This window comes from Pteropus vampyrus, unplaced genomic scaffold, assembly GCF_000151845.1.
Source record: "Pteropus vampyrus isolate Shadow unplaced genomic scaffold, Pvam_2.0 Scaffold280, whole genome shotgun sequence".
In the NCBI taxonomy this organism is placed as follows: Eukaryota; Metazoa; Chordata; class Mammalia; order Chiroptera; family Pteropodidae; genus Pteropus; species Pteropus vampyrus.
In genome coordinates, this window is record NW_011889061.1 from 1,256,442 (window position 1) to 1,267,400 (window position 10,959).

Sequence of the window (10,959 nt, forward strand, 5' to 3'; positions counted from 1 at the left end):
CGCCTTTCTGACTGGGCTTCACCGATCAATTTATAAAAATATATGAAATAACAGACGCTATCTCCCCAAACCAAGTCCTCCGCCATCCACGCCTCCCCTTCATTTTCCTGGATTTGCTTTAATTATTTAATGTCTGGCCGCAGAGCTTAAAGACTGATCGCATCGTCTCTATTATTTACATGTGAGAATGGCAGACGATCACAGAGAATTGTTCTTTCACATTAGTAATCTCTAATTTACTTTATTTGCATCTTATCCTTGGCCGTGCATTTGGATTTATTTGTACCTTGTTATTCTGTCCCCTGACGTTCTTAGACGGTAAGATTCCAAGGTCTCTTCCAAACTAACCCTCCACTAATGAACATGACACAGTATTTGAAACACGAAGGCGAGTTTTATCCAGAACTATTCTATTAGAGGAAAGAACGATGGGAAACTGAGAAGCTCCTCAGTTAATCAACGGCCTTGGGAGGGAAGAGATGAATAGGTGAAATACTTCGCATTCTCACGTATCCATCTTAATGCTTTTTCTTTAATGTGTCCCAATAAAGAGTCGTAGGATTAACCCGTACAGCCTTATCGACTTTCTCGTGTTGTCCTCAGCTGTAAAGTACCACAGTGCACGGAGTGAGGAACGTGAGCCGAAGGGCAGGTGGAGGGATGGGAGGAAACGAGCATCGAAGGGTCTACACGACAGCCCTCCAACGAGCAGGTCGGCGGGATAACCATCTCAGAGATCCCCATGCCACCAGCGCCCTCCAGATGCAGCCGGGGAGTTAACGCATGCTCAGAACGCTGAGACGCTGCGGGTCGTCTTGCAGAGATTCGGGGAAGCATTCAGAAGACTTCTGTAGGACACTTCGTAGACGCTACCGGAGACCGTGCACTGCACAGAGTTTGACGAGGGTCGGTGATTCTGCTGACTGCACAGCACGTGTTCTCTTTTTCACAATACTCCGTATCTCCTCCTGTGTCTGCTCCATCCGAAGAAGGTATCTATCACTTAGAAGCAGTAACTTACGGAAAAACTTAGACTGCAGTGTCCTCAAAGGAGTGGACTCTAAAATAAATTCGATCATCCACGTGGAACGACAAGGCTGGTGTCTATCAGGAAATCAATCAGCAGGATCGCCGAGTGAATTCAATAATATTGTTGTTTTTCATTAAAATATTCGTCCCGTTCGGTGTGTCCCATCAGGAGTATTCTGAGTCCACGCCCACAATACTCGGCGCGGGGGACGCGCTGCAAATTGTAAGGTATGAATTGAAATGAAACAGGATCACAGACCCAAAGACTGTATTATGCATATGGCAGGCATTTAATAAGTGCATGTTAATTGATTTAATGGATCCATGTAGGAACACATCTTTTATTTTATTAACTTGTAATAGGCTACGTTAGATTAATCCTCTACGAACATTTCTTTGGCTGAATTAAAACTTCTCATATTAATTTGAACCTTTAGTTTGTAATATTTCTGAAAACACGATCACCTCTGGTCTGGAATTCATAAAGTTGCCATTCTAGTCAATTCAAGTATGTGAATGCTGTTTCTTTATTTTTGCACCTGGGAGGACTATTTGTGACATTTAAGATCGAGGCGAAACCAATTCTGTTGTTAGGCCGAAGGCATTGTCATGTGTGCGATGGCGTCCCATTATCTGGTAAATTATACAGAAATAAAATAACATTCATAAAATCAAGATGTCAGTAGATGCAGGGAAATCATTTCCCGTCAAATTATGAGAGATGAAGATTCAAGAGTTGGAAAAGGGGGCCAATTAGGACCATCACCACGAAGAAGATAATTTCAAAAAAGAAAAGGACATAACGGATCGACGTAGGAAGGTCAGCCCGGCACACGTGAGGCTCTCTGGCTGGTCCGCGCCTCTGCACGTTCTCGCGTGGAAGACCCGCCCCCACCTCTAGGCGTTTGGTTCTGCTGAGAGTCTTGTTCTGGAAACGTGGATTTGTTCCCGAGACTGACGGACGGGAGCGGCGGGAGGCGGCTCAGGTGCGAACCCCCTCCACGAACCCGAGCTCCGTGGAGATGGGACGTGCGGCCAGCGACCGCGCTCAGCACAGGTGCGTGTTAGGGCCACGCCCGCCCTCCGCCCTCAGCTTCTCACGGTCACCCCCAGCTGCGACTCCTCCGCTGCCGAAGGCACACTGGGGCCTTCAAGGTAAAGATCCCCTATCGTGCTATGTATGTACTTCTTACCTGTTAATCCACACAGACGCATTAGGTTATCATTAAAAACAGACAAGCATGTCACTAATGAAAGTTCTGAATGCCACGCTCCAAACTCTGACGTTCTCATTAGTGCTGTGGTTTTTTTTTTATCGCACAATCGTGCCCAGTGCGGCGATGTTTAGAAAAGCGGATGCTACGGCAGAGCTGGCCGCGCGCGTAGCCGCCTCCCCGGCCGTGGCTCGGGGGGCTGAGTGTGGGGTCGCATCATCTTACACTCGCCTGCGTTGTCTGCTGGAAGTGCAGACGCCCCAGCGGGGACAGACTCAGGTCCTTGAAAACAACTGCGGATCATGCCCGAGGGAGCGGAGGAGGCAGCGGAAAAACGGGGGGAGCCGGGCAGAGTGCGGGGGAGGTGGCTAGCGCCCTCGCCCAGCGCCCTGGAGCCGACGGGTGACGATGGAGGTGGCCCAAACCGGACTGCTTATTCCCCGTCGGTTCCCACCAACTGGTCACCAAAGCCCACTGTGTGCCCCTTGCAACTGCTCTTCTGGGCGCCTTTCCACGGTATCTCATCAGCCCGCGCCAAGGCTTGTCACCCTTTCCCTTCGTTATGACAACAGCCCTTTTCTCTCGTGTACGCGCTGACCGGTTGTGTCCCCCAAATCCACACGCTGAAGCGCTAATCCCTAAAGCCACGGCGTTAGGAGGCGGGGCCTTTGGGAGCTGATGAAGGTGGGCGGGGCCCCCACGACAGGATCAGGGTCAAGAGACCCCAGAGAGACTGCTCTTCCCAGAAGCTCAGCGCAAAGATGTCACCTGAGCACACAGCGAGACGGTGGCTGCCTAAAAGCCAAGGGACAGGGCTGCGGGAGGTCACCTGCCCTGCCGGCACCTTCGTCTTGGATTTCCCAGTCCCTGGAACTGTGAGAAAACACATGTATATTGTCGAAGCCCCGAGCCCAGGGTAATTTGTCACGGCAGCCCTGGCAACCGACAACATTCCAGGGCGTTATAACTTCTGTATCACTTCCGTGTCCCCCATAACTACAAACTCTACCCTGACACGTATGCGAACATAAGCACATGAGCTACACAGAAACTTTGAAATTCTTGATTGTCTTCCCGAACCTACAGGATAATGTTTAAATGTCGCCTCAATAAATTTAATTTAAAAAACTAAAAGAAAAGTAAATATCTCTCTCCATTTTAACCCCACCATCCCAGCGTTAACCCTCACCGGGCCCGACCTTCTCAATGCCAAATTCTCTGTAGTCCCTTAAATACACGTGCTACTTCCCCTCACTACACCTGTTCACACGCCGTCAGCGAGAAGAACGTCTCTTCATCTTCACGTGCAAATCTTCGCGCTGTCCTTCAATACTGAGCTGGCCCTCAGCTCCCCCGGAAAGCGTGGCCTCGGACGAGCCTGTGCGTTTGTCATTCACGTCGTGGGTCTTTATCGTGGCTTCACACAGGTCCCTTTTACTATCTGATGACAAGTTTCTTGAGGACAATGATCACTTCCTGCTCCCAATTTCGTCTGTGCCACCAGATACAGGGTGGGTGCTCGACACATATTTATGGAATAAAGGAACGTGACTGGCACAGGTATCCCGCACTCAGTGAAAGTGAGCTGTTACTTCCCTCTTTTACGTGCTAATGCTTGTTCCGCATCAGCTTTCCTGACGAAATGTGAAAATAAGAAAGAGACTCGAGAAAAGATCTCCACGTTCAATGGATTCCAACCATTTTTCTGATCTTTCTTTCAAATTCTCTGTCACTGGCTTGCACTAAAAACCGCCACCCGTTGTACAGGGACAAGGGGACCCTTCGTGTGGGAGGCAATCCACAGCGCCAACAACACGGCCATGCCCACCGGGGGTGGGCCCTTCCCAGACGGACGGTGTTTAAGTAAAAAAAGCGAAAAAGCAGCTGCCCTCGTACAGCTTACCACGCAGGTGGAATCTGGAATTTAGAAGTAATGATTTTTTTTTTTTCAGTTGGTTGATAATTTGAGAGAAAAGCAATATCACTTGACTTCACTTTGAAGCACCATTCCCCAAAAATCTATAGCCACAGCAATCCGGAGAAGTCCCATCTCCCATAAACGGAGGAACAGAAAATGGTTTTGTTTTCTGCTGGTGCTGGATGTGTTTATTTCTTGCAAAATGCTATCAGAAGCGGGTAAAAGGAGGGTAGTTCAGGCTCATCATTTAGAAGTACGTGCACCGAAGGCACATTGAAATGTCATAAAAAGTCACCTCGCCTGCCGGCCAGGTCAGCCATTGCTCTAAGGAGTTTTCCTTAAAAACAGCTTTAACTGAGAAAGCAGCCAAAGTAATGGCCTCTTTTATTTTCCTTTATTGCAGAAAATATCGATAAATACTGCTGGTTTTAAGCATTTTCCATGCAGAGGCAATCTTTATGTTTTTCTATTTCCAGGTTGATCAGCAGTTTAAATTGCCAGGCAGAATATGTTGTAGGTACACTTTTCTGATTCAGAAAGTCTCTGAAAAACACATTTGGTTGTGATCATAAAGGAATAGGCAAATTATTTCTTCTCGACATCGCACAATACCGTTTCCTGGCAGGTACGCTGTTCTTATGCCTACATTTACCACACTTTCTTTCCTTTGAAGGTCATAAGTCAACCCTTGACCAGGTTTAACTGCTTGTATAATTTCCAATCTATATCTAGCACTGTCTGAAAATAATTGGCTTATGTGATTGACCACGCATTTTACTGATGCAACACTTGTAACTCTTTGTCAGCCTGTTTGATAAAATTTGTTTTAGCCGGGGCGTTGGCAGCTAGAGAAGAACAGACTTCTCTACTGAGAAGTCTACTTCTCTCCTTTCACCTGCTGAGGCTCGACTCTGACGTCTCCGCCGACGTGAACATTTTCTGCTTCCCCGCGACCGTCATTCCTCATTGTTTCTCCAAGTGCGACAGCTCGGCACACTTATCCGTGTGCACGTGATCGAGCCTGAGCCCCCGGCACCCCTCGAGAGGGGTGTGTGTAATCCCTGTGTCATTTCTGTGTCCCTCACTTGTCATCGTCATTGTTTTAGGGTTGGGCGGGGACCCAGTGACGGGCAGCTGCTACTACACACGACACGCCGAAGTCCGTGAGACAGGTTCGGATGTCTCACTGTAGGGTCGGTTCGTTCACCTGAGTAAACGCTATTTGAGGTGTGGAACACACAGCGGGTGTTAGGACCTGATTTTGATTGCAACATGTTAAAAAAAAAAAAAAAATCAAAGGATGAAAAGTATCATGCCTGAGATCAAGGTTTGTATATTTACACTCAAGTAACAAACTAAGACCTATTTCTGGCATCTGGACTTCAACAAAGTCTCAGACTACATGGAGGAAGGAATAAACCACACTCCTAATGTAATCACACCATAAGCAACTCAAACTTAATGTCCACAGGTCTCAATCAGTAATTCCTTAGCTCTGGGATTTCATAGATTGGAAAAACTCTAAAAGCGACATAAAGAATCACCTATCACTTATTTCCTAAAGAAAAGATCCTCCAACATAAGCCACGATGGAAAGTCACGGGCAGTGTAGCATCTGTGGAAAATGGGGTGGCGGGGCGGGGAAAGACAGACATTCGTAACTGCTCGTAAGCACGAAACATGAAGGGTGTGACAGGGAAGACAAAACTGGCTTTTCAGAAGCCAAGAGATGTTCACATTTGATAATATTTGTATCCGAGGCATGAACATCGTCACATATTCGATCCCTAAGTCAAATATCGAGTGCTAAAATTTTAATTCATAGTTTAGTTTTAAAAACATTCCCCAACTTTTGGGTGGTAATTTTGGTAGTTATAAATGAACTTTCAATTACTATTTAGGGAATCAAGCAATTCCCATTCAGTTCCCTTACATACGATATTTAAGGGGGTGTTTTGTAAGCCTCTATTAAGAGAAATTAGTGTAAAAACATTAGTGGAAAAACAATAGAATTGGTGAATGGTTATATTTGAGTATGTATTTGTGAAAAGAGAACTTCATTAAAATCTCTTAAACCACATAAATTATTAAAAGTCACATTATAACTAAAAATATAAATGTTATTTGAGCATATCTAAGAAGGTTCATGGAAAAATGCAAGTTAATTTTCTCCTGAGCTATTTATTTGCTAATCTTCCAGAATAACGTATATTTCTCAAACAGTTCGGAACTGGCAGTGCAATAAACCTTATGAGTTTTAAGTCTTAAAAACCCTTCATTTTAAATATTTAGCTAAGCATACTTATGTCCTGAGAACTCCAGGCTACTTAAAAGTAGATAGTGCCAAACTTTACGTCTACTTTTCCTTCTAAGACGTCGGCACGCGCCTTCTCGTAATCAAAGTTTAAGTAAAAATGAGGAAGACTGACTCTAAGGACCAACTGGTGTCGAACTGTGTTTCCTTTAAGAAAGTCTCCTCAAATATTCTGTGATCTTGAATTTCTGGCGCTACCTAGTAAGCAAGAACGAACCACACTAACAGGCATACGGGGACTGTTGTCACGTAATTCTCGAGTACCCAGCATACGCTAAAAAAAGGAAAAAAAAATGCTAGGGATAAAAACCAAATTGTCCCGTCTGCCAGGATCAGTCAGTCACGATGAGACAGCGACAGGAACCACCTGCTCGGTCCTTGCACATCCTATGCAGTCAGCCCGGCTGCACGATCCAGCCCGTGAAAGGCACAGGGAGGCTGGAGAGGACGGCACAGCAAGTGGCCTTTGGACTGGTGTCGAAGAACGTAGCAGAGACAGACAGAGCAGTGGACGGGGACAAATAAATCGGGTCTACAGCCCGCCCTGCACTGGGACCTGCGCGGCCCAGCGGTGTCTCCTCGCCCGCAGGCCTCAGTGTCATTGCCTGAAAGGCGAAGGGCTCTGAACTGTCAGACCTCCAGGGTCTCTGCTCCTAGAAATTCTGCAACTCCTTTCCGATACCGTAACCACGAGGGGAAAGCGAGGTCTTCGCCCTTTGCCCCACGGCGTTAGACGGACATCTCTCTAGACACCAGAGCTTCCTGGTGAGGACACATTATTGAAATCCTCACTTCTTCCCTTCCCCTAATCATCTTAAGGAAGATGAGAGCCCCGAGGCTTCCTTCCCGAACCCCCTCGAGAGGGACAGTCCCATCGGAAATCACTGACAGCCTTGCAGGCACTGTGCTCAAAACGAGTCGAGCGCCAGGCAGAGAGAGGGACGAATGACTCTGCGAAGCAGAAAAAAGTACAAAAACGAAACAAAAGCTCTTCGAAGTCCTTTCAGTGTCTTCTTCAGACCCGGGCCCGGGCAGAAATCCATAACGAAAGCGGGAAAAAGCGAAGCCGCCGTGGAGAGACGCGCTCTCCGGAATCCCGATGTCCCACGAGCAGGAGTCAACGCCGACCGCCCGAGGGGGTTTCGAGACAAAATTGGGAAAGATGACCGTGAAGCGTGCGGAAGGACTGACTGTCAGATTCGAAGCACACGTGGAGTTCGCCAACTGCTCCCTTTGCAGAGATGCATTAAGAAGGAAAATAGTTAAAGTTAGCGTTGAACGGAATACAAAGGAAGTTATGCTTATTTAAGAAGCGCATGGGTTTCTTAAAAACTTATCATTCACTAATCTACGGCATGGACGTTTTTATTGTCAGAGCACTTTCTTTCGTTTGTCAATCAAAGAAAACGACTTGGACGAACAGGCAGACATTTAATAAGCAACTTCTGTGTACTGGACGCTGCTCTGGGCAGTTTTTGAGGGTACAAGAGATTGAAGAAAACCCAACGCGAATTATACAATTTGAAAAAGGAACTGCCATTGAAACAGCAAGTTCTGGGTTTGTCCCTACATGCTGGGTTGGTAGAAGCGTGTAGATTTTTAGCATGCTTCAAAAGTACGGTGAAATCTGTCTTTAGAGTGTCAGCAACGGACATTTCTTGCTCTCCCAATGCGGGCTCTGAGATCATCTTCAGAGTTATGTAAAATCTTTAGCATTATGTAAAAAAAAAAAAAATTGCCATGTAAAACATTTCTTCATTGTCCTATGTGTTTTAGAATGATTTCCACTCTCAAATTATAATCAGAGTCCAGAAAAATGGAAGGGAACACCTTCCAGGCTACTTCAGGTATTCAGCGGGAAGATGGTCCATTGATTGAACCCAAAGAGTTCCTTCAACCAAATGCAAGTTAAGACATAATGAGTTTTACCCATTTTATGCGCATCCGAAGCATTTTAAAAATGCATAGGTAATGCTTTCTTTAATATTCACAATTTGTAGGACATTCACACTCAATTTGTTCAGGTCTGTATGTTTACATTCGTTTTCAAGTCCAACAGCAGAGTGTTGGAGCCCATGGGGACAGGGCGGGAAGCGAAGTCGCGGCTTAACGCTTACTCCTGACCCAGCATCGCGACCTGGTGCCAGGTCTGCAACTTAAAGCAGAAGCACATTTAACTTTTGAAAACAAAAATTCCTTTGGTAGAGAAACGTAAAATCTTCCCTTCCTCTTAGAATTGTAGTCCAAGGCCCTACCTACTCGTAGAAACACATTTGACACCAAATCTCTTTGCCCGGTGGATTCCGTAGGTCATCACAGGGGACTGCCACCTCATGGGACACTCGGGCTCGAGAGCTTCAAGGACACGTTCAAGCTTCACGTCCCGTGCAAATGTGAGGGTGCCGCCGGAGGTTCTGAGATGCCTGCTATGCAGAGACGTGTGGAAAATGTTGAAATACTCTTATTTGCTGAGATTCAGGATTGGCAGACGCGTTCTCTACGCTTTTGAATGACCTTAATCCAGTCGGCCAGCTGCTTTTCCCCAGGCTTCGTCCACAGAATTCTGTGTCCTGCTCCTTCTCAGCTCTGGCCGGCTCAATGGGTCACCTTTGCTCCCCAAAATCTACTTCAATGATTACCTTTATGTCCCATCTTCCTACTAAAATGTCTATTTCTGTTTTTAACTATTTTTCATATAACAATGTTTTATGAAACTGTCATAATTTTCAATAGGGATCTTAATTTTTGTCGATTTACACAGTATATTTCAAATGACAAATTTACATATTCTGTCACTTATTTTTGACACTTTGAACTTTCTCAGATGAAAAAATGTCAGACGCTCTGTTTATTACATGGGAAGCATTTGCTTCTATCTCTAAACTCAACTGCTGCCAGAACTCGGAGTTTGAAGTACATTTCTGCGTTTCCATAAACTTTCCCATTTGCCTTATAATTAGAATTCATTAATGCAACACACATATTTTCTGTAATGCTTATTGTGTATAGAAATAAGTGATCTAATGCGGTGGTTCTGTATATATTATTAATCTTATTATAACTATTAACAATATTAATGATGTTAACTATATAAATAATAGTAACATCAACAATTACGCTGTGTTCTCTGTGCCGCCCAGCACTGTTCTAAGTGCATTTCGTTGTTTTAAAAATTCACATACTCCACGTCTATAATCCATGTGAAAAAGATTTGGAAAAACATGCACACTTATCATGTATAGCTAAGAAAAGGCTGAATAGTGCTAACTACGAAACAGTTTTATAAAAATAATACAAAGGGTGGGAGGTCTCGAAAGCGAGACGTCACTGTGAGAGGTTTTAACTCCAGGAGCACTGACAGCCTGAGCCATCGGCGCCATGTTACTACACCTGCCCGTCAGGGGGCCCGCTGGGGACAGCTCCCCAGACGGCAGAATGGAATATTCTGCATAATTTTTTTTAAGCTATTCCAATATTATTGAGATATCTGTATGTACATGCATGTCCACACAAATACACTCAGACAGTTCACGATTCACTTAAATACACTGGATATATATTTCAGTAAGGCATGTAATTTTTTTTTCACCAAATTATTGAAGATGTTTATCTTATGATTATACAACATTGGAATTAAACATTTTCGTTCCTCACGCGTTTGAAATTCGAAGCGTTTAAATACACTTTTTGAAGAGGTCTGGTAAGTATCTACTCCCCACGGTTTTAGATTTTTCTCATGTTATTAATTCACCGAAGGATGAGAGGAGGAACGGGGGAGAGATGCCCAGCAAACGCGGCCGGCCTCGCGGGAGGAGCGGCCTCTGGCGCCCTCTGCCGTCCGCTTCGCTGTCTAGCCGGACCTCACGCGAAGGGGCCGAATGAATGAAACGCAAACTGCTCTTGCGGAAATATGAGGGCCTGAGCCACCTGCGCCTGAGCCACCGGCGTGGGCAGCAGCTGGCAGGATGAGGGCCTGAGCCACCTGAGCCTGAGCCACCTGCGCCTGAGCCACCTGCACCTAAGCCACCGGCGCCTAAGCCACCGGCACGGGCAGCAGGGTGAGCTCAGCCCCCGGGCGGGCTCGTGCTGTCCCTTGGGCCCGATGCGCCGCGGACCCCGCGGACCCCCGCGCCTTCCTGCGTGAGCAGGTGTCCGCCCCACGGTGAGATGCGCGCCGAGCGCCTGCGTGTGGCCGGATCACCTGCGCAGGATGAACGCTCGGTCACACATCTCCTTTTTAAGCATTTAAACTGTGCTGCAGGGCCCCTGACTCGTCTCCTGCGTTCCCGCTGCGTGAAGAGCGACAGTGCGGTGCCACTACCGGCTAGAGAAGCTTCGACGCAGACTGGTCGGTTCCACGCTCCCCCAAAGCACCGGCGACAAGGACGAAGCCAAGCGCGGGACGCTCGAGCATCTTGCGCCCTCACCGCACTCGGGGTTGGATTCGAATGTCCGCCCAGCCCATCTCGCCCCCACCTGTAACA

The 10,959-nt window shown here is 46.6% G+C and overlaps 1 protein-coding gene across 1 annotated transcript in view; it reads right to left on the minus strand.

Moving 5' to 3' along the window:
• RALYL (RALY RNA binding protein like) overlaps positions 1 to 10,959 on the minus strand; it is a 193,029-nt gene that overhangs the window by 122,603 nt on the left and 59,467 nt on the right. Inside the window, exon 3 of the mRNA XM_011375937.1 lies at positions 3,055 to 3,077. Coding sequence (XP_011374239.1) covers positions 3,055 to 3,077 — 23 coding nt within the window. The remainder of the gene's footprint in view (positions 1 to 3,054; positions 3,078 to 10,959) is intronic.